We start from the raw sequence: 24100 nt of genomic DNA, 5'->3' as shown, positions 1-24100 counted from the left end.
ACAGGAGAGGAGTGAGTGGGAAACGGTGGAAGCCTAAGGCTGCTTCCCCTGCTGCACCCCTCCAGAGGACGAGGAAGAGGCAGAGTGCTGTTGAGAGGCTCCTCTGGTACGGACCCCACCCCTCCCCCTCCCTCTAAATGACCTATAGGGGAGGGAAGAGGCGGGTTGCTGGAACCTCCCCCGAAAGGAAGAGGAATAAGAGCCACGCCCAAATCCCCGAAACCTCCTGAAAATTCTAGAAGAGGCAGAGGAAGAAGGAGCTTGCAGTCCTAACGATTTGGCTGTGGCTCTGCTCTCCTTAAATCGTTCCAAGGCTGAATCTGCCTTGGCTCCAAACAGTCTGTCCCCATCAAACGGGAGGTCCAGCAGGGTCGACTGCACATCCGCAGAGAACCCTGAGTTTCGGAGCCAGGCCTGTCTTCTTGCCACCACAGCCGTGCCCATCGCCCTGGCCACCGAGTCGGTCGTGTCCAGCCCAGACTGGATAATCTGGGTCGCGGCAGCCTGGGCGTCCGAGACCACATCCAAAAGACCCTGGGGAAGCTCCGTGAATGAAGACGAAATATCATCCATCAGCGCATGGATGTACCTCCCCAGAATGCACGTGGCGTTGGTGGCCTTCAACGCCAAACTGCATGACGAAAATATTTTCTTGGACTGCGCATCCAGTTTCTTGGAGTCTCTGTCTCCAGGCACCGTCGGGAAGGAACCAGGCGCTGACTTTGAGGAACAGGAGGCTTGCACCACCAAGCTCTCCGGCGTAGGGTGTCTAGAGAGAAAGCCAGGGTCAGATGGTGCAGCTCGATACCTCCTGGCCACAGCCCTATGAACGGCCGAGGAAGACACCGGCTTCTTCCACACCTCCAACACCGGATCCAGCAAAGCCTCATTAAATGGCAAGAGAGGCTCAGCTGCAGCAGAGGCCGGATGCAATACCTCTGTCAGCAAATTCTGCTTTGCCTCTGCCACCGGCAAAGGCAGGTCCAAAAAGCTCGCTGCCTTCCTCACCACAGCATGAAAGGAAGCAGCCTCCTCCGTATATTCCCCTGGAGATGAAAGGTCCCACTCAGGGGAAGTGTCCAGCCCACTGGCTGTATCCAGACCATGCAGTCCGTCTCCAGAGTCCTCAATCTCTCCCTCCTCTAGGACTCGCTGGTACTCTTGCTCTTCTAAAAGACGGAGAGCACGCCTCCTCGAATGAAGTCTCTCCTCGATACGCGGAGTCGACATGGCCTCCGCCGACGTCGAAGAACGGCGCCGATCTCCAGAAGCATCTGACGCCGCGTCCGGCGCCACAGGCAGCTTCGGCGCCGAGGCAGGAGCCGGAGGACGAGGTCTTGGAGCCGATGGACCAACCGGAGTCACAGGGCAAAATCCTGACTTCGACGGAGGGGCAACCTCCGGGGCCGAAACATCCGAAGCCACCGGAGCGGCCACCGACGCCGGCACCGGCGCCGAGCCCACATTCCCAAAAGGGAGAAAGGGCATAAAGGGTGCCGGCCGAAGAGGCGCAGGATCACCCAACGAAAAGGCCAAGGGCCCCGAAGGACCAGCCGGAGCAGCTCCTGGAGCCATCTGCTGAAAGATGGTATACATCGCATTAAGAAACGCGGTACTATCGGCTCCAGGAGTGGGAAAAGCCGGATACTGGGGTGCCTGGATCGAGGGCGACCCCGACCTCGACGTCTGCGACGCCGGAGAAAACACAAGAGGCTGCACCACCTCAATCACTGACGCCTGACCAGGTGAAGTCGGTGACGCCGGAGAGGGCAACGGCGTCGATGGATGCGGCGTGACCGTGGGGCTGACCTCCCAAGTCCTCCGACGCCGAGCCGAAGGTGACCTCGAATGAGACTCCTTGCTGGAGTGACGTCGTGAGTCTCTACGGCGCCGGGAGTCTCGATGACGCCGGTGAGACCTTGGCGAAGAAGACTTCTTATGATGTTTCTCCTTCTTCTTTGACTTTGCCATGAATAACTTGGCCTCGCGCTCTTTGAGGGCCTTCGGATTCATGTGTTGACATGAATCGCAAGTCGAGACGTCGTGGTCGGAGCTCAAACACCATAGACAGTCGGAGTGAGGATCTGTAACTGACATCTTGCCCCCACACTCTCGACAGGGCTTGAAACCCGACTTCCTCTGAGACATTGTTACCGCAGAGAAGACTACGCAGCAGACAATACACTGTAACCACGAAGGTAACAGTAACTCCCTCGAAGATAACCGTTTCGAATGCACGGAAAAAAGGGAACTGTCATCGGCACGTCGGCGAGGACTTCTTATTGCCTGTATGACGTCAGACGGCGTCGCGTGGGCTAGAGTGACGTCCTCGTCGACGTGCAGAGACTAGTAAGAAGATTTCCGTCAAATGCTGGCGCCATGGGAGTATTCATCAGGTGAGGAATCCACAGGTAGTTGTATCCATCAGAATGAAGGGTGTGCATTAAGGCTGCTCTGAGAGCTTTCGCAATTTACTCATGAAGTGCACCAACGCAATGACAACCAGAAGAACAAGTTAATTATCTCTGGTAATGCACTGTATTATGAGAGACTCTATCTAGCTTCCTTACCTTTGAATTTCCCCAGGTGTCAGAGTGGATTCTAAAACCTTTGCTCGAGCAATACCCTTGCGCGCACTGTCGTGTGGCTCCGTTTGGCTATGTGTGGCATAGATGGTGCCGGAAGCAGCATTGTGGTCACCTATACAAGTGCCACCCAGGCATCAGTTACTTTAATCACAACATTCCATGCCAGGAGCGCAGAGCAATGACAAGAACTGGTACATATGTGAGTCCAAACTACGGCCCTGAAAGGGATCACTCTGACCCTAGCAAATGAGTCCGCACAGCGGGGAGACATGGGTGGGCGTAAGGAATCTGGAGCTAGAGTCTTTACCAGATAATGTGTTACTGAAGGTAAGTAACTAGTTCATCTGATAGAGACTTCTAGCAGCAGATTCTTTACCTTTGAATAGATACCCAAGTAATATCCTCCTGGCGGTGAGCTGTGGACAAATGTTTTCAAAGTATAAAGTCCTGTAAGACGGAATGGGTGAAATCCCGTATCTGCTGACTCGACTGTCCAGGACTGGAACTCCATGAGCTAATGCAGTGGTCACAGCTGTTCCTCTGGTGGAATGGGCTCTTAAGCCGTCAGGAAGCTATTTTTTTTGTCAGGGCATAGCAGATCTCAATAGAGAGAACACCCCAGACCAAAATGGTTAATTTCTGTACTATCTGACCTTTCTTTTCTCCCACATATCCCACAAACAGTTGGTCGTCCACCCGGAAATCTTTTGTGTGGTCAAGGTAGAATGACAACCCTATTTTTTGGGCCAGTCAGTCCTTAGAGGGATGCAGGGAGCAAAGAAGTTGGGCAGGGTGACAGTTTGTCCCAAATGAAATGGGGTCACCACCTTTGGAGGGAAAGAGGCACAAGTGCGAAGCACCATCTTGTCAGGAAACCCTGGGGTATGGAAGCTTGGATGACAAGGCCTGAACTCACTCACCCTCCGGGCAGATGTAATTGCCACTAAGAAGGCTGTCTTGATGGTAAGCAGTCAGAGGGGACAATTGCGTAGTGGCTCGAAGGGAGCAAACATGAGGTATGTGAGAACTAAATTAAGATCTCACTGAGGCATGATAAAGTGCATAGGGAAGACCACATGTACAAGCCCATTTAGAAACCTATTTACAAATGGGGACTTAAATAAAGAGGGTTGGTCAAGCAGCCGCAGAAAAGCGGGCAGAGCTGACAGATAGTCTTTAAGAGTGCCCAGAGCAGAGCCCTGCTGGGCAAGAGACAGAATGAAAATAAGAACATCCGAGACAAAAACAGAAAGAGAATCTAATGACTTCTCTGTACAATATTTTACAAATCTTTGCCAAAGGCAGGTGTACACCGTTTTTGTGGAGGAACACCTGGCTGCTAAAATAACATTTTCAATCACATAAGATTAGAGAGGAGGAGGAAAAGCAGTCACACATCCCCCTAGAAAATCAATTAATATACAACAAAATGTGACTGCTACAACAGAGAAGCCCAATTTTGGTTCTCTTTTCAAAAGTCTCTACTTGAGGTCTAGATACAGGGTTTTAGGGCACGGGGGAAGGAGTCACTCCTTTTATGGAAGAGGCAGTCTCACACATCTAATAATGTCATGCTTCATCATCATCTTCCTCACCCCACTCTGGTAGGATAATGCCACCAGGACGGTCTCAACCACCTGATGGACTGAGCATAGGAGGGAGTTCTTAATAAGTAAACTACAGTATACAATCTGTGATACAGATGACTAAACTAAAAATACCTTGTATTACCCTGGCTTTTCACCTTTATTAATGGGGAACACAGGTATTGTTAAATACCAGACTCTCTGTGCCCAGTCCAAAGCCACTTGGATTACTTGGGCTCGGTCATTCCTGATCTTTTTTAGATCTCTGGGCAGAAGTGGTATTGGTCAAAAGGCGTACAGGAGGCCTGTGCTCCACTGATGACTAAAAGCATAGCGGAGCGACTGCCGCCTTGGAAACTTCAACGCGCAATACTGCTGACATTGTGCGTTCTCTTCGGAGGTGAAAAGATCTAATCACGGCTCTCCCCACTGTTGAAAGTGTCCTAGTGCCACCTCCGGCTGGAGACGCCACTTGTGATCCGCTAGGCATCGACGGCTGAGTTTGTCTGCCCTGTTGTTCAGAGAACCTGCCAGGTGTTGAACCAACAGGGTTATGCCCTGCTGTTCCAGCCATGTCCAGAGTCGTAAAGCCTCTTGACAAAGGGTCCATGACCCCACAACGCCCTGCTTGTTGCAGTACCACATTGCGGTAATGTTGTTTGTGAACACCTGCACTATGTTCCCTTTAACAACAGGAAGAAATGCCTTCAATGCTAGCCGGATCACCCGGAGCTCCTGTAAGCTCCTGTGGAGTTCGGATTCCGCCGGAGACCTCCTATCTCCACCTTTCTCAGATGGCCACCCTATCCCAGAAGTGACGCATCTGTCACTATTGTGAAATCTGGTAGAGGAAGGGAGAGTAGTCTGCCTCTGACCCAATCGCCGTTCTTTAACCACCACTGCAGGTCTTTTGCAGTTCCCACTGAGATCTGAACCGTGTCGGAGAGATTTCCCTGATGCTGCGCCCACTGGAACTTCAGGTCCCACTGCAGAGTCCTAATATGCCATCTGGCATGTTTTACTAACAGGATGCAGGAGGCCCTGAGGCCCACCAGCCTCAGAGTCTGTCTCACCAAAATCCAGGATAGAGGCTGAAACATCGGAATTAAAACCTGAAAATTCTGGACTCGCTGCTCAGGAGGATAGGCCCGAAACTGCACTGTGTCCAGAATAGCTCAGATGAAAGGGAGTGTCTTAGAGGGAGTCAGGAGTGACTTTGGCACGTTTATAGTGAACCCCAGTCGTCAAGGTAGGGGAAGACTGAAACCCTTGACCTGTGCAGATGAGCTGCGACCACAGTGATCACTTTGGTGAACACCCGAGAGATGCTGATGAGGCCAAAGGGGAGCACGGTAAACTGAAAGTGCTTGCGGGCCACCCTAAACCACAGGTAAGGCCTGTGCGCAGGCAGGATGGGGATATGGGAATACGCATCCTGCAAGTCCAACGCTACCATTCAGTCTCCTTGGTCAAGCGCAGACAAGACCTGAGCTAGAATAAGCATTTTGAATTTCTCCTTGTTGAGAAAGAGATTGACATCCCGTAAATCCAGAATAGGGTGAAGACCCTTGTTCTTTTTGGGTATCGGAAAGTAGCGGGATAAACAACCACTGCCTACTTCTGATATTGGGACCATTTCTATAGCTGCCTTAGCTGACAGAACTGCAACTTCCTCACAGAGCAAAGCCAAGTGGCCCTCTATCAGTCGTTCTTTTAAGGGAGGCATTGGGAGAAGGAAAGACTGGAAGGGGAGGGAATAGCCCTTTTGTATGATCTGCAAGAGCCATCTGTCCAATGTTATGGACCACCAGTGAAGGAGATGATATTGAATCCTCCCTTTAACTGGACATACGTGGTCTTGCACAGTCACACTAGGAGGGCTTGGATGCTGTAGAGGCGGGGGGCTGAGTGGCAGATAACTTATGGCCAGACCCTCCAGGTCTGAAGGCACCACGACTGCGTTTGTGCACAGGTTGTGGGCCTAGCCCCGGATGGTGGCTAACTTGTGAGCGTTATGGCACCGTGACCCTCCCGTAGCCACAGAAGGGACGAAGGGCAGACTGTGGGCCAGGAGCTGCTGAGAGGTCTAAGGACTTGGATGTAGCCCAAGAGTCCTTAAAGCGCTCCACTGCAGAGTCTGCCTTGTCGCCCAATAGGCGTGACCCATCGAAGGGCATGTCCATAAGGTTTGCCTGGACATCCCCAAAAAAACAGATGTACTTAGCCAGGTGTGGCATCGAAGGGCCACTGTCGATGAAATTGCCCTACCCAGTGAGGACCTCTGTCTTGTTCAAATCATACCTTATGGTAAACTTGGCTGCATCTCTCCCGTCCCTAACTGCTTGAGAGCGAATGGCCCGCGTGTCTTCCCGGACCTTAGGCAGCACCTACATCATCGTATCTCACAAAGTGTGGGAATAACGGCCAATTGTTCTGTTTACAGGAGCCTCTGTGCTGGGCTTGGACCACGTCCCCAGCAGGACATCAGTGAGGACTTCATTAAAGGGCAACATCGGTTCTGATGAGGAAGCCCCCCACTAAAGCACCTCTGTCAGGAGGTTAATCCTGACCTGCATCGAGGGCAGTTCGAGTTAAAGGATCTCCGCTGCCCTACGCACCACCATTGAATATAATGCACCCTCCTCTGTGGCCACAGTAGGAGGGGAGAGCAAACTAGTATCTGGAGAGATGTCCAGTCTACTGGCCTCTGCTAGTTCTTCCTACCAGTCCAAAGGTTCCACATGGGTTTCTAGAGGGTCCAAAGACCTCTACCATCCTCACCAGTGTTTGGCAGATTGAGAAAATGCTCAGACAATGACCAGGCACCTGTGGGCGCCATCGACGACATTCTGGCTCAGGATCATCTGTGATGAGAATGGGGTTTGCACCACTGGTGGGCGCCGGGAGCAATGACGTCGGGAGCAGCACAGGAGAAGGTCGTGTGTGTGAAGCTAACGTCTTTCCGGATCCGCTATCTGATCCCCGAGACCCTATCAAGGCTGGGGCCAAAGCTGCCGGCGCGAAACCTGATGGGCTTCTGCCATCCCACCTCAAATACAAGGCGCTTGGCCTAGTAAAACTTCTTTAATTGAGGAGGGGTCACTGTGGCTTCTGGAAAGGGAGGAAGGCGCAGAGTCGGCCCTGGCAACGATTAGACGGAACCGTGTCTGGAACATCAACGTTCCAGAGTTATCTCATTGGCCAATGGGAATGGCAAAGTTGAAGTCAGTTTTTGACTCCTTTCGGAGTGCCCGGAGGACCTCGAGTGGGATGAAGAGTACTTCGGGCTCCTGGAGCAGTCCCGCAACCTTCACCTCGATTGGGACTGTGACCTCTGAGGAGTCACACCCGCCGATGACGACTGCCAGGTCGCCATTCCCTCAAAGCTTTTGGAGCCATGGCCCGACAGACCGAGCACGACTTAAAGTCGCGGTTGCGCTTGAGACACCAAAGGCATACCTGATGGGGATCAGTCACCGACATGGTGCAATGGGCATCACCACACGGCTTAAATCTCATCTTCCGCGTAGTCATCCTTCGCACAGATGAAAATACTCAACAAAAGGGTCGAAAAAGGCCTGTCAAAAAAGACAGAGGGGTAGCTCTATTACCGATGTGCGCTTAACCGGCACAGAAGGAAAAGAACTGACATACGCCTGCCTGGGTGGTGCCTTTATGGGTGACCGTGATGTCACAGACGGCTCAAACTACACCAAACAGATCCGAACAACACAACCCGATGGCGCACGCAGGGGTATTGCTAAGCAAATGTTTCGGATTCCAAGCCGATGCCTGGAAATTCTAAAGGTAAGGAATCTGCAGCTTGAAGCCTCTATCAGATTTAACGGATCTCCAGAGCATCTCTGTCTCTCACATGCTAAAGGTACCCTAATTACCTTATACGGAGACGTCCAAGGTGTTGTGAAAATATCCTCCTCATCTAAATATGTAGTACCTATTTTAGGCTGTAGGTTGTTCAAGCTTGAATTTTAAAAGGATTGCCCCAAATTGGTGTTTCTATCTCAGAATCTTACCATTTTAAAATATGGCGGACCCTCAAAGGGTCACAATTTCAGTAAATATGAGACAACCTCTCACACAACATCTATTTACACAGACTTACCGAAGAGGGTGGGGATGTTATGTTCATAGTACAGGCACACGAGGCATACAGAACAGAAATGTTCTATTCCTAGGTAACTTTTCCAGCAAGGGATGGAAACTCACACACTTTCCACAATTACACTATATCAAACACACCTTCACAATACAGACCATAGGCATATGTAGAAATACTGTTATCTTATCAAGAACACCAAAATTGGTTTGAAGGTGCCCTGCCACAGATTGTACAAAATTGCAGATTAGGTCCCTTTAGCAATGAAGGTCCTAAATAGCCAGAACTAGATTCATATACACCACACTCCAATGTAGTAAACATGCCTATAGCAGATCTATGTCAATTATACAATAACTTAGTAGATATATATATTTGCTTAAGTACAATTCGTGGTGTGGACTTTAAACACCGCTGCAGCGTAGGCTGCTCCAGTAGCACCACATTTGGCTACCACTGGAATAAATCCTGCAACTGTGCATTCAATTATGGATAAAGTACCAACCAAATGTGAAGAAATTCTGTTTCGGTTAGCACAGAAAATAAACATGCTGGAAGCAGTATTTCCCCATACAGGACCCCAAGATAAACAGAATTCTTAGAATGTGCTTGCCCCTTCGGATGGTTCTCTAAGTAGGTAACTGCACCACATGGGGTGCAGTATTTGCTGCAATACACACTGCCGCACAAGATATGTCAACACTTGCAAATCTTCCTGAAGTGTTAAAACTAATTCAAGATAAATACGGGGCAGCCCCAGCCCCGGACTTGGGGATGCAATTAATAGGCAATTTTGCCACAGTGTCCTCAATTATATTAAGTAAACTGCAAAAGGGGAAGCAGTAGCACTGGCAGTATGTCAGCCGCTCCGGGACATTACTGAACATGAACAGGAACACGAGCTGCCTAAGATTATTGCCAAGACTTATATTAGTATAGGTCAAGATAGTCTGGAAGCCAGACCAGGTAAACCACAATTGCAAGGTGAACCCAATAAGAATAATACCAAACAAGCACAAGAGGGGTCTAGAAAATGCTAGGATAAACAAAACACTAAAAATGATAAACAACAACAAAGAGGAGAATCTCAGCTTTCGGAGAGCTCAGAGAAGCGCTATATTTTAAGAAATAGGGAAACTTTAGTGACAGACACCAATATACTCACACTCACCCATCTTGTTTCTTCCACGACTCACCCGACAAACTTAGTGAGACGAGGCCAGTCAGAACACCTAAATGAGTATGTGAAACCGAGAAAGGAGTCACAACGCTCATCGGAAGTTTCAGTCAAGAAGGAAGAGAAAAGTCCACAACAAAAGCACCAATTCAAAAAGAAAATGTTTGCGCCAATTTCGGCTAAACATGCCACACATATTGAGAACACTACTGAAGAACAGGATGTGGACAGTGACTCTGCTAGACTGCGCAGCAGAGGTCCCAACAGTTCGCCAGACTCTTCTAGAAATTCTGGATGCGACACCAACTAATGACTTTCTCAAAGTCTAAAAAGCGGACAGGTACGTCTCCCAACCAGACAGGGTTTACAAATTAAAAATTCAAATTGAGAGGGACATAGAGCGCACCATGACAGTGATCTTCTGGGAAAGATTAACATTGAGTTATGATATCCTCTTGGCATAAAAAGATTGGCCACCTGACTATGTTTGCTCACACAAGGGGAAGATGCCACTTTACATTCTTTCTCAGTCCTTGTTCCAGAGGCAGTAAAAGAGGCATATGTTGCAGATTGGGCATTGGCGCAAATCCCAACACTGTACTGCAACCATGTGGGGTGAGATAGAGGTTTCCCTTACCATGTTATACCAACAAGATCCACTCCACAAATCTAACCACAATTCACCTTTAAACATGAGCCTAATGCACCAGCGAGAGAAATTCTTTCAATTTGAGTGCCATGGATTAATTGAACTCTGTGTATTTCCAACGAATAACCCTTTCCCGTAGCTAAGCCTGACCATTTACATAGAACAATCTTAGATTACATTAATTTAAACAGTCATACACAGACATTTGCCATACAAAATTCACATAGCACAGCACTTATGAATATAGTGCGTAAAAAATACAAAAGAACCTTGGATATTTCCAATGTTTTTTTCTGCCAAAGCTTGTGTCTGAAAGAAGGGATTTAAGTGCCTTCACTGCACTTGGCTCTCAAAGAAAATCTTGTAGACTCCCTCAAGGGTGCACAACTACAACCTCCAAACACCATAAAAAAGCAGTCATTGCTGGGGTTTATCAATTTTAGCAGAACCTACTTCAGGAATATGCACAATGCATAAAACCACTATATGACTTAATTTGTCCAGATTTCTCAAGCAAATATTGGACACCCGAACACACACTAATTCTCAGAGCTTGAAGTAAAACACTTACACATATGTGACAGTAAAACAAACTTGGTAATCATGGTAACTCCTGGTCCCATTGGGTTTAGCTACGTCATATTCAACGAAGGTGACACTGTACCAATAGCATACAAATCTCATTTGTACTCCAACATTGAACAGCATTTTGAACCCACCGAAAAAATCTTAACTGCTGTCCAATGGATCTCATAAAGGAGAAACCATTAGCCCAAGGGAAACACATATTGTTGTTTCCCAATACCAGCCCTTGAGGCAGTCACCAAAGCCACCTTCCAAACGCAAAAGCATTACATCCAATTCAATGAGCTACACTTCGGACTGCAACTGAAGTTGATTACATTTTTGATCCAAAACTACAGACCCAAAAATTCCTTCAATATGAACTTAAATACCCCATGTCCACAAACATTTTGTCTCTTGAAAAACATTGAATCATCATTTACACCAATAGTTCAGCTCAACTAGCTGTGGGTACCCATACTTTGCTACTTGCACAGCTGTTTGTGGGGCATAAAGGGATGGTAAATGGTAAATTCCTTCCTCAACAGACCTACACGCAGACCCTAGGGGACTGCACAGCACAACTTGCAGAGCTTAAGGCTATAATCTTGGCACTGGAACACACAAATCCTGAACTTTCTACCTTGATTGTGTGTGAATCGTACTAATGCGTCCAGCCCTTCAATGAATACTTGCACTAATGGCACTTAAATGGGTTCAGAGACTTCAAAGGAAACACCATAAAACACAATGTTTCGTAGGGGCAGGTAGCAGATCTTAAAGAGAAGCTGCCAAGTGCTCATGTAGTACATACATTGGGTCAGCATGTTCAAATATACATAGTAGGAAACACTCTGGCTGACGAAGCTGCCAAATCTGTAGTAACTACGGTTTCTGTTGCGGCAATTACTTGTACCCATACGAAACACTGGCTGCTTTGAAAGCTTTGGCTGATGGCAAGGCCTTACCAAAAGAATATCCTGCAGAATATTCCTACCACTTAAGAGCCCAAAACATTGCATTTGCAAAAATAACAGGGGTGGGTGATCGCGTGATCCTAAATGAAGACCTGAGATTAGATCTTATCAAAGCAGCGCATGAAGGGGTTGCTTCTGCCCTTGCTGTTGTCCCGGCTACCATCTCGCTATTGCAAAAATGTTACTGGTGGCCAGGTCTTTACCAACATAGCAAGCAATATATCTTTAGTTGTGACATTTGCCAACAAACTAAAGGGTCCACCATCAAACGCCCAGACATCCCTCTTAGTTTCCAACAAACCACTACAATGTGTGTACCTGGGCCAATGTGGTCCCTTACAACCATATAAATACATTTTAGTCGCTAATGATTCATGATCCAGATTCCTATGGGTGTGGCCACAAACATCACCTGACGCTCAAACTGTTATTAAAGATTTGCAAGTCTTCATCGGGACGTATGCAGTTGAAGCATTCCACTCAGACCAGGGACCTGCCTTTGCCTCCAGGGCATTCAGGGACACCATGGCAACAATGGGTGTTTGTTGGAAATGGAGTCTCTACTTGGCAGTGGTTTGCACCTGGTCCAAGTATGGTCCTTCACTCTAGTCAGGTTAATGGAGTTACACAGCTAAGATAACCCCGGCTCACCCCCTTGATAGCTGGCACGAGCAGTTTGGCTTATCTCAGAGGCAAAGTATAAAGTATTTGTGTGTATGTACACACACGCACACACTGAAAACACCATAAAAGTACTCCACACCAGTTTAGAGAAATAGCCAAAATTTATCTGAGTAAAACAAGACTGAAACAACAAAAATCCAACATACGCAAGAAAAGATATGAATGTTCAAAGATTAAATCTTAGTACAACACTTAGAAACAAAATAGCTCCAACTAGGGGCTATCATGGTATCTTGAAGACAGTCCGACGTCACTTGAAAGGGAGTGCGGGCCGGTCACGGAGCTGCACGGACCCGATGTACAGTACCTTGGATGAGGAAACCGACGCTGCACGGTTTCAGGGAGGTGGGGCGTCGCTGGTGTGCCATTGGTTCCTTACTGCTACCGGGGAGGTGTGGTGTCAGTTCCTTATTGCTATGCAGGGGAGGTGAGTCATTGGTTGCAGTAATGCGGCCTTGGTGGCAAAGCACTGGTTCCTTACAAGAAAGCGGGGTGAATCAATCCAGCAGGCCTAGACGCGAGGCGCTGACTTCACGGTGTTGTGACCACACCACGGGGCCAAAGGTCCTGCAGAGGAGTCAGCTGCTACGGACGTTGGTGACACAGCACTCTGGACTCCTGCCATGGTGGGACGTCGGAGGCGCTGCAGCAGCGTTGGGCCTGCGTAGTAGGTCACGGCCGTTGAGCTCAGCGGGGGCCAAGACTCCGGTGCACGCAGCGGCGCAAAGTCAGAGAGCCGAGCCAGTTCCAAAGCCACTGTGAAGTCTTTGTGCTTAGTTTCTTTTTGGTTGTAGCAGAGCTCACTTCCAAGGGCTCAGGGACTGTAGGGGGCACTACTTGCAAGTCAGGACTCGTAGCAAGAGAGTCCAGGTGCTGGCAGGTGAAGTCTTTGATGGCCCTGAGACCTCTTAACAGGAGGCAAGCTCAGTTCAAGCACTTGGAAAACCTTGGAAAGCATGATGTAGAAAGTAAAGTCCAGTCATATCACTCCCAGGACAGAAGCAACAAGCAGTAGGCCAACACAACAAAACAAAAGGCAGAGTGACAGTACCTCCTACAGTATCCAGCTCTTCTTCCTGGCAGAATGTCCTCAGTCCAGAAGTGTTCTAACTATGTAGGGTTAGAGGCCCAGTACTTTCTTCAAAGGGAAGTCTTTGTAGTGCACAAGACCCTGCCTTTCCTGCCCTGGCCCCAGACACAATCCAGGGGGGTTGAAGACTGATTTATGTAATGACAGGCACAGCCCTATTCAGGTGTAAGTGTCAGCTCCTCCCACCACTCTACGTTCAGAAGACACATCAGCCTGGTGATAGGCCATAGGAATATGCAGGGCACACCTCAGCTCCCTTTGTGTGGCTAAATTGAATGTACAAACAGCCCAACTGTCATCCTGACCCAGGCATGTATTCAGCAGAAAAGCAGAGGCACAGAATGGTTAAGCAAGAAAATTCCCACTTTCTAAAAGTGGCATTTTTAAACCTACAATTCAAAAACCAACTTCACCAAAATATATATTTTTAAATTGTGGGTTCAGAGATCCCAAACTTCATATTTCTAACTGCTCCCAATGGCAAATTTCACTTAAAAGGTATTTCAAGGCAACCCAATGTTACCCTATAGGAGAGATAGGCCTTGCAATAGCGAAGAACTGAATTTAGCAGTATTTCATTATCAGGACATGTAAAACACACCAATACATGTCCTACCTTTTAAATACACTGCACCCTGTCCATAAGGTTATCTTGGGCCTACCGTAGGGGTGACTTACAGGCAATAGAAGGGAAGGTATAGGCCTAGCAAGTGGATGCACTTGTGAGGCTGACATGGCAGTTTAAAACTGCACACACAGACACTGCAATGTCAGGCTTGAGACTTGTTTGTAGGGCTAATAATGTGGGTGGGACAATTGGTGCTGCAGGCCCACTAGTAGCAAATGAGTTACAGGTCCTGGGCACACCCTGTACACTGTACTAGGGACTGACTAGTAAATCAAATATACTCATCATGGAGAAACCAATATAATTTTCGCAGGAAGCATATGCACTCTAGCACTCATTAGCAGTGGTAATGTGCCCAGAGTCCTAAAGCCAACAAAAACAGGTCAGAAAAAATAGGAGGCAGAAGGCAAAATGTTTGAGGATTACCCTGCAGAAAGGGCAGGTCCAACAGTGTTCAATTGTATTTCTCGTCTCCCTATTATCCCAAGAGAAATGCGATTGTGGAGAGGAAAAACCAAGACTTAAAGCAATCCTTAAAAGCTAAGGTACTAGGTTCATTTTATAGTTAGCTACACGGCCTGTATGGAGTCCCGAGAGCACTAAATCTGCTCAAAATGTCTTTGGGAGGACGCCCCCCATAGCTATGTAGGTACCAAATCTAAATGGCACTGGCACGGTGGCAGCAGAAACATCTTTTGGCATAAAATAATGTGTTGCTGTCTTCCAGAATTAACAACAGTTTTATGATGAAAATTCACTGGCACATGCCACCACTTTGGGAATGAGGAATCTGCCACCAACATCCACAGGCTGGATTCCTAAAGTTGGGGATCTGGTTTGTGAAAAGATTTCTGTGAAGGAGGAGTCTGGCCCATCTTTTAGAGCACCGGTTACAATCCTAGGAATGCACAGTATCAGAACTGTTATCTTACCACTGCTGCCTGGTTCTAATGAAAATGGCTTTGTTTCAAATTACAGTGTCAAATTACACCATGTGGCTGATCCTGTACAGTAAACCACAAGAATTCCTGATTAGTTCCCGTACCCCTACCACTACCATTCTGGATGTACCTCTCCAAGCACTCAACAATGCTGAAATTATTTCCCCGAGCATGGTGGTCGGAGAATGAACGTTTGTTGATTCCTGTTACCACATCATCAACAATAAATGTACAAAATTCAAGTTTGCACTATTCCAATCCATCACAAATGGATGGAACCGTTTATTACGAACCACCAATGGATACATCTGCCAGTTCCCTTTCACCTACAATGGCTCCATTTTTTGCATAGACTGCTTCTGGTTACTTTGTTGACATTGACAACTTTTCTTCAAATTCTTCAGCATCATCTACAGTACCTGTATCAAAAGCACATAAGTTCTACATGTGGTTTAAATATAAGTATTTGGTTCATCCATGATATTATCTGTGGATTCCTCTAATGTTGCGTGCCTTTCTGCTTTGGATTGGTTTTGTCATTGTTTTTTTCTGCTGATATATGGTCATTATTTTCCTGAAGGCTCTGCTGTTGAACTGGTGAATGAGGTTTTAAAACCTTACTTATTTTCACATAAGGTCTGAAGAGACTTGCCCCTTGTGAACATTTCAGCTGTCTCAGTTCTTGTGGGATTGTTTGGGATAAAGTACTGTTTAATATTACTGGCCCTACTGAAGTGATTCAAATTCCATATATTTTTAAGTGTCTATGAAAGATATTGTTTCTGATGACTGGGGTGTAAAAACAGTTGATGTTATACATTGTAAGCTTGAACATTATACTGTAATTAAAAGTGAAGATGTTTATATGACAACTGCAAATTATGGGGAAATGTTTTGTTACCACCATTACGGACATCATTTTCTGCACCTTGCTGGTACCCCAAGAACAGTTTATAATCATACACAAGGGGAACATTGTCCAACCCCACCAGTGGGGAGTTCAAAAACATAGAGAAGTGTTCTTATTTTACTGGGCATGATGTTAAAGATGCTCAGTCTTGTTATTTAAATTGCTACCATCAAAAGCAAGATAGATTTTGCTAACAGATCCCATCTGATTAATTTAGATTCCTTTGTTTCCCAGATGGCCACAGAGGCTATGAATACTGGATGAAGTCAATTGACTTAAAGAGTGTGTGGGGAACAAGAGATTGGCAACTACAGGCTAGGGAAGCTTTATTTACAGCATGCCTTATTCCATTGCACATTATAGTTCTCAATGAAAGCATACAACAAACAAGTTTTTAGACTTGGTGAAAATCAAAGAAATTAATGTGCCCAATATTCCCTCACCGGCTAAATTTGATAATTGGCAAAAGATTTTAAATGTCACTGAAGAACAGGCCAATGGTTGGGTTCAGAACGGCACCATTAATTAAAAACTTTCAGTTCCCAACGGGCGCCTATTGTAGCCAGTGAAAACAAATGGTTGTCATGCGCATTTTGTTAATTCCACAAGAGGTATTAGAACAAACAGGCCTTACCCTCGTTACATCACCACACAACACTCTGGTTTTGTTAGAACATACAGATTGGGAAGACTTTGTAAACAATGGTAAAAATCTTCCACATCAATGGCTGTCGAAGAACACCGTAGTCTTCTTTCAGAAGATTTCTTGTCAGGTCCCAGAAAACCACACTCTAATTGTTTCTTATATACAACATAAAATAGTTACATCATGCTTAATGTTGAAAAGTTAGAAATGTTGCCTTTTGCTGTGGCAGAAATTCCATCGTCAGTGTGGTTAATGCATGAGTAATTAATCTGCCCATTTCAATATTCCAATTTACTTGGTGTTTACAACATTTTTCTGTAGGCAGATTCGAACAGCTAGGACACAGTTACATCAATGAGGTGTGGGAGCTACCCTCTGATTACAGATGTTTCGAAGGCATGAAAGAGATCTTTCATCGCGGCAGTGAATGTGAGGTCTGTAAGCCATTCAATGATTTGTAAACAGATATCCTTGCACGGAACATGCTATGCTTCAACTGGGAACTTGGCTTGTTATTAGAAAGGTATTCCTGTCCCTTTGATTTGCCTTGTATTTTAGTCACTTTCAAACGGGAGCTACCTGTTGCTGACCGGTCAAGGCTGCTTTGGAATGAGAAGAGGCATTACTTATGTAATTTTGGTCTCTCAAATTGTGGCTTGCAGCAGTAACATTTCCGCCCACCAGTCCCCATCCCCCCGCCCAACACGTGGCAAGCAGATAGCAGACATATGGCCTAATATTACTACTTCTAATGTAAATTTTGACAAGCTGAGCAGACCCAAAGCTCTCGTTTCAAAAACACCTTGGCTTTTATATCAGCCTGACAAACCTATGACCTCCAAGTAGCAAGGTCATCCAGAGAGATACAGGGGGTTATTACAACTTTGGAGGTGGTGTTAATCCGTCCCAAAAGTGACGGATATACCACCAGCCGTATTACAAGTCCATTATATCCTATGGAACTCGTAATATGGCTGGTGGTATATCCGTCACTTTACCGTCACTTTTGGGACGGATTAATACCCCCTCCAAAGTTGTAATAACCCCCACAGTCCCTTTTAAATACCAACTTTCCTAAACCCTTTGGCAAATTAATTAATCACATCTTTAATGCATCTAACACAGCTGGGATTGTACACTTTAAGGCTGTTGGTTCTGGGTTTGTTAGCACTTTTCAGACAGACTTTTGAGATATATCTTCAGCCATCCATTCACTCCAAGTGTTTTTGGAGGATTCCCAATAACTTTGACATTAATTGGCGGTATCCTGCTGTTGCTATTTTCGATTCATAAAGGCTGTCCCACCTCAACAATGAGAAATGATGGAGTTTCTACCAGCCGACCTGTGTCGTGATCGCATGATGCAGTACTTTGGTCCGTTACTCTTGGAAGAACTGGACATGAACTGGTCACTGTTATTTTGACCGGTCCTTCATTATTTGCAGCCCGTCCTTCACTGCTAGCGGTGCCCTTTCAAAACAGCACTAGAGGTGTGTCTTGCTTTAAATATGTACCATCTATGGATGTAAATCTGATGATGTTCCCAATGAGGGCTCATTGCTTATTGCGGGATGCCTTCCATGAGCCACCCTTCGTGGATTTAGTGGTTCTTGGTGCTACAACACCTGGCACTGCGCGCAATGCTGCCTCCTCGAATGGACCTCTGGCTGAGGCACAGGAATATGTATGCTCCTTCCATCTTTTGTCTGAAGTGCTGGTCACTTATCGCATGCCGAAGTGGGGTCTTTCCTGGACTTTATCACAATTTATGACATGGGAGATTTCTTGCGGGACCATGATTATTGTTAAAATTGCCATTTTGTTTGTTTTTATTCTACTCCAATTTTATTTTTGAATAAAATTTTAAATTGGCCTTTTAATCTGGACAGTCTTTGGATTGGCCACATGGTCAACATGGACATTTTATCTCTTTTAACTATATTTTAGCATGCTTTTTAATGGTAGTTTTTAGTATATGTATTTTAGGTCTTGGACGCTGCTCTCTTGCTCCTACAATGGGCAGGGTGTTGTGGGTTTATTTTGACACCTAGCTGGGGTACATTTATTTTAACTCCAGGCCTGCGGCATCTGCCCTTTTACCCAGATACATATTTCATTTTATTATGTTTCAGCATGGCTTGCTTTTTACGGGGATGTTTCATTTTCTAATAATCTGCTTTTCCGTGAAAGCATTATATTGCTGTAAGTTCCTTTGCACTACATTTCATTCTTTGCCTCAGCTCAAGGATGTACATGGTAGTTTACTTAGTATTGCTGGTACAAAAGTACGAAGCCAACCGCCAAACATAGGCACATTATCCCGTCAGGCCCATTCTCAGAACACAGCACATTTTGTTATAAAAACACCACAACAGGCTGAAAGAGGGGACATTTCAGACAACCATCTTATGCTGTGTGCCACTTCGTCACAGTTTTGCTAATATTGGCCCTGTCTCTAGCCAACCAAGGAGACTGCCAGCAGACTGACAGGCAGAACCCTGTTTTCAGGTATGGGGCGGGGGCTCCTTCCATGGACTAGTACGGGCAGAAGGGCTGTCACTCCTATGCTCCCATGTTCGATGCTAGGAGTGCAGGTAGGAATTCTTAGACTTATGATTATGTCAGGATGCTGTAACTGTTTATCTGTTTTACTTTAAAGGTCACAATCATTACCGTGTTATGCTTCATTTTCCTAATAACTGCAGCTCATGCCTTTTATCATAGAATGCAGACCTTTTAAAAATGTATTAAACCGTATCCAGCATTTCTTGTCTGTCTTCGTATGTGTGAGACTTGTGCAAATTAGAGAAAGGGGTAAGATCTGCTCCACCACAACTTCCCGAGAAAATAGAGTGTCATATATCAGGCTGCCACAAATCACCTTTTCTAGGTTGGATGAGGTGTTGCTAGCTAGCCTACAATGGTTAGGCCGACAGCTTCCAGTCAGTGTGGGACTGACAAAGTCACCCACACGCAGTGGTGCTACCACCCAAAAACCCACAGTAAGAGTCCTACGTCCTGGGTAAGCTACAGGCACCAGCGACGTAAACTTCAGCTCCAGCACAGAAGGAACTGTCATGGATATGAAAGCCTGGGTAAAAGTTGGAATACAGTCCAAAGGAGTCAAGGAAGGATGGAATTCCAAATGGGGGTCCCTGCAGCTCCAAGGGGCCTGAAGGCACAACTCAGGGAGCCAGAAGCATTTGTAAAAGTTGCAGTCTGGCCTCTTTGAAGGTCATGATTTGCTGCAGAATTGATGGCAGCCTGGGAAATTGAGGATGTGCCAGGGCAAGTTGCAGGACCAGGTCACAGCCAGGAGATGCTTGGCGGGAGTGAGGGTGAATGTGAGGTGGAAGCACAGGGGTATGAGCTTCTGATTTATACCTTCACACCTTTTTAGCCTATTTCAATTGGTGGGTGGGGTCCAGTGCCACTTGACTTTGAGTAAGAACACAACTTTGCACAGGACTGACCTTGTGACCAAGACCGTGAGTGGCCCTGCAACTTGGAGTGGAAATGAACAACCTCTTTTGTTCAGCAACGTAGAGCTTAGCCTACCACTGCCTAAAGGGGTGCACTTATCACAAAAAACTTCAAGTCATGACCAAAGCCCAAGCACCACAAACATGTCATGCGGGTCCATGGCAGACGTCTGCGTCCTGCAGTATCAACTCAGTTTGAGTCCTTTTACTTCTGGGCAGACATTTTCCCTAACAGACTGTAGAAAAGAATTTTGTAGTTGCCCGAAGAGCATGATATTTGGGAGTGGATCCCCAATCAAAGGATGTAAAAAGAATGAAAGAGAGACGTCAGCATACAGTAGTGGCACTCCTATGCTGCTCTGCCACTTCACTCACTTTTGGGGCAGTACGGAGTCATTGTATGGACATGGCGCCACTTACCAGTGCACAGGAGAACTGCTAAAGAGTTCTCCACATCGACTTAGGCCTCTGTGGGTATTTTAAATGCCAAGAATCTCGGATTAGAAGTATACATCATAAATGTCTCTTAGTGAACATTTTATCCTGAGTGTTAAGTTACTTCTTACACTTCAGAGGACCCCGAGCTGGCATTCAGAAATCAAGCAACAATTACACAAATATCTTCATATTATAGTCTCCGATAATTACAGGTTAACCCTTGAATACATTTCCCTATTAATGGAGAGGGTAACACAATTGCTAAATTCAAGCTGTGTATGCATACATTTCTGATTACGAAAGAGCTACAATTTTACTCTTGTAGTGGAAAAAGGTACAGCACAGAGATGTGGAAGATTGTAAAATGTTGCTGAGATGAATAGTTTGATAGGCAGGCAGTTTTAAGATGTATTTGTCAGGCCAAGTAAGTTGAGTGTAAGTATTGAAGAAGAATTGTCTGAGACACTGAGGTGAACTTAAAAGAAGGTAAGCTAATCTGAACTGGCACAAAAGAAGCGTTGACAGTTTTTTAGAGTAACTGTCTCAGACAAAGGTAAACATTTATGTGATATCAATTCCACAGCAGAACTGGATGAAGGGAATATACTCAATGAGACAATATACACATGATATGGATACCTATTTCAGCCTTCCTTCCAACTGGTGTTCTTCAATCATTTCTCCAACAACAAGCCTTTTAGCTAGCTTCATTCAATGACCTAGGCACTCGGGTGCAATGGGATCTGACCAGGTCTCTGAGGTATCCTTTTCACCCCTTTATTTCATCACTGCTATCAAACTGGCAGTATCCTGAGTACCTGGTCTGGAAGTATTATAGTGCCCATTTATGAGAAGGGCTGGCATTAGCTCCCAATTAATTATACACAATAACACTTTTGGAGTGGGGAACATCAGCAAGAGTATTTTAGAGCATCTACAAACTTGGAGCATAAAAAATTACATTACGCTTGTTTTATAAATCACCCAGAAGAGGAACTTTAAATAGCAAACCAACAATTTTAAAAATAAAATCCTAGGTATACTATTTTGTGCAGTTGAAGAGATTCCCAACATGCTTGGTCCTTCTTAAAACATTTTGCTTATGGGGCCCTTCCATTTTGATACAAGCTGTATGCCTAAAATATGAATTATCAAGCACTGTTGTACTGGCCCTAGCAGTTGTAATCTGCTGGGGCTATCACCGGAGTCATGCCACACAGGCGCTCGCTGAAGCAGCTCCTGAAACAAGAAGTTATCTCAATCAGAAACTACAGTCCTACACCCAGAGAATGCTTACAGGCAGTTGAAATTGGACTTGAATAAGGTACTCCCCTAAGCTTGGGAAGGGGAGAACAAAGTTAAAATCTAAAACTGCATAAAGCCCTATCAGAGACTGCACTAATACGTAGATCGCAGTCTTCTCTTGAATTATCCCTAGACAATAAAATTAGAAGAGTTATCATATTGTTAAGGCATGGGAGTCTGTTGAGAACCATGACAGTGAAATGTGATGTTTTCCCCTAATAAATAATCTGTAACTTTGCACAGATGATGTGTAGGATTTTATTCATATGTACTCTAGTGTCCTGCACTAAGGTCACTCCACAGAAAGACTTTGTGGCCTTTGTTTTTAAAACATAAAATAAAATTACCAAATAATGTCCATAGTTTGATGCTGCTCCTCCTAATGAGAATGTTTGTTACTGCATTTTTATAATATTTTACTAATTATTTTTTAACTTGATGATGTTTGTGGGGAAACAAGATATTTTTACTATGATTTTTTTAAAGTCAATATCAGTAAAATAAACTTGAACTCTTACAAATCATGTTTACTTTCTCTCACCTGTAGATAGTACTGAAGGTTATCCACTAAGAACGCCATGTGGTTCCGTAATTTCCATTTGATAGGATCTGTTTTATCAAATTCTAGATGTTTGCGCTGCATTAGGAGAGCCCAAATGTGCTGAAGTTCAGACTGGACACGCCGTACACTCAGCAAGTATCTGAATACCACATTGTACCTGTTGAAGAAGTAGACCAACAATGGCATGACTTCTGCAATTAACTATTCATATTCCCATCAAGCACACACAACTAGACTGGCTATCCATAACCAAAACATTGTTAGCAGATGATGCAACCCCTATCATGCACAAAGCAATACCACTAGGATGGAAAATGTTACGGGTGACCAACAGTCTACAGCCATCTAGTGTTCTGTTCAGTATAATACAACTCTGTTCAGTATAATACAACAGCTTTAGATTTCGATGTAACGCACAATTCCTTCCCCGAAACCCAAAGTGCACCACAACACAGGGGTCACCTCAGAATGTGTTTTCCACTAAAAGGCTTTATGAAGTCTATGTACAGTACGGAAGTGTTGTAGAGAAGGTGGAAAGACACTCAGATGACCAACAGGCGATTCATTACTAGCTTGAATCTTAGGAGGTATGTAGGGTGTATGTGATTCTACAGCGCTACAAGCTGTGCGACTTTTTTTATTTGTAGGATATTGATGCAGTTTTCAGTTGCTGCACTTCTCTCCTGGAGGTAAAGGGTTAGCGCTGCCTAGTAGATTGCTCGGACTGAACCTTAGCTCCTTTTGCCAGCTCCTCTACAAAGCCTGACATGCTGACACAGGATGTCAGCACGCAAAGTGTGTTGCAGACTGGCTTAACAATCAGTGGTCAGGGACCAAGACCCTGTTTTTTCCCAGCTGTTGGATGAGATGAATTCAGATGAAGTCATTGAAATGATCCAACAACTTAAAACTTAAAAATACCTAGAGCTGCGGGTCCAGAAAATATGTCAAGATCCTTGGAGTGAACTCTCTGCAATGGACATCAGTATCAGCTCCTTTTTTCCAGTGGGTTGTTTCCTTTGGGGAATTACCAAACTCACAGAGAGCAGCACTAACAAAAAATACCTTTAACAAGGGGATTACTCTCTTCAACGGGATTATATACTTTTAGGGCTCCTATAAATTACAGAAAACATTTTTTCAAAAGTCGTTCAATCGAGAATGTTGCAATGCCGTCTGCTAGAATGTTCCTTGGTAACTAGGGTAGTTTTGGCCCAATCACTACCAAGGACCATTGTTTTGCCCATTAGTGCCTCCTGATCGACTACTGAAGTTGCAAAATAGTTATGATGCTGTCTTGTGAATGTTTTGGTAGCTCATGATTGGGTTAATCTTTGGGCTAAACTCTTATTATGTACCAGCTGGTATTTTAAAATGAATACACAATAACTAGGCGCAGGTTCAAATTATTTGGGTGCTTGTTTGTCAAAACCAACTCCAATTGCCAATGGTCTTTAGCAGCACTATGTATTGGCCCGGCTTTGTTTAGCCTTTACCTTTAATATCTTCTGGGAATGCAGCAGAATTCAAGTTTGTTCTTCCTTAAGATTCAGTTGAGGAATGTTACTTGACTGTTTTATGCCAATAATTTGATCATCAAAGACAATAGCCCTGTTGGCCTACAAAGTAAACTTGATTTGATTGGAAAATACTGCTGGACTAACAGAATTCGGGTATTTGCTACACATATCACATGGCTGATCAATTACCATCACTTGATGACCAAGATAACAGGTTTGTATGTTTATTTTGTCAA

General features: G+C 45.4%; 1 protein-coding gene across 1 annotated transcript in view; it reads right to left on the bottom strand.

Moving 5' to 3' along the window:
• Positions 1-24100, bottom strand: part of TUBGCP4 (tubulin gamma complex component 4) — a 339555-nt gene that overhangs the window by 76530 nt on the left and 238925 nt on the right. The window contains exon 14 of the mRNA XM_069222595.1: positions 22324-22501. Coding sequence (XP_069078696.1) covers positions 22324-22501 — 178 coding nt within the window. The remainder of the gene's footprint in view (positions 1-22323; positions 22502-24100) is intronic.

Source organism: Pleurodeles waltl, chromosome 3_1 (genome assembly GCF_031143425.1).
Source record: "Pleurodeles waltl isolate 20211129_DDA chromosome 3_1, aPleWal1.hap1.20221129, whole genome shotgun sequence".
Classification (NCBI taxonomy): Eukaryota; Metazoa; Chordata; class Amphibia; order Caudata; family Salamandridae; genus Pleurodeles; species Pleurodeles waltl.
The sequence above is the reverse complement of the archived record's forward strand: the minus strand, read 5'-3'. Positions and strand labels throughout refer to the sequence as shown.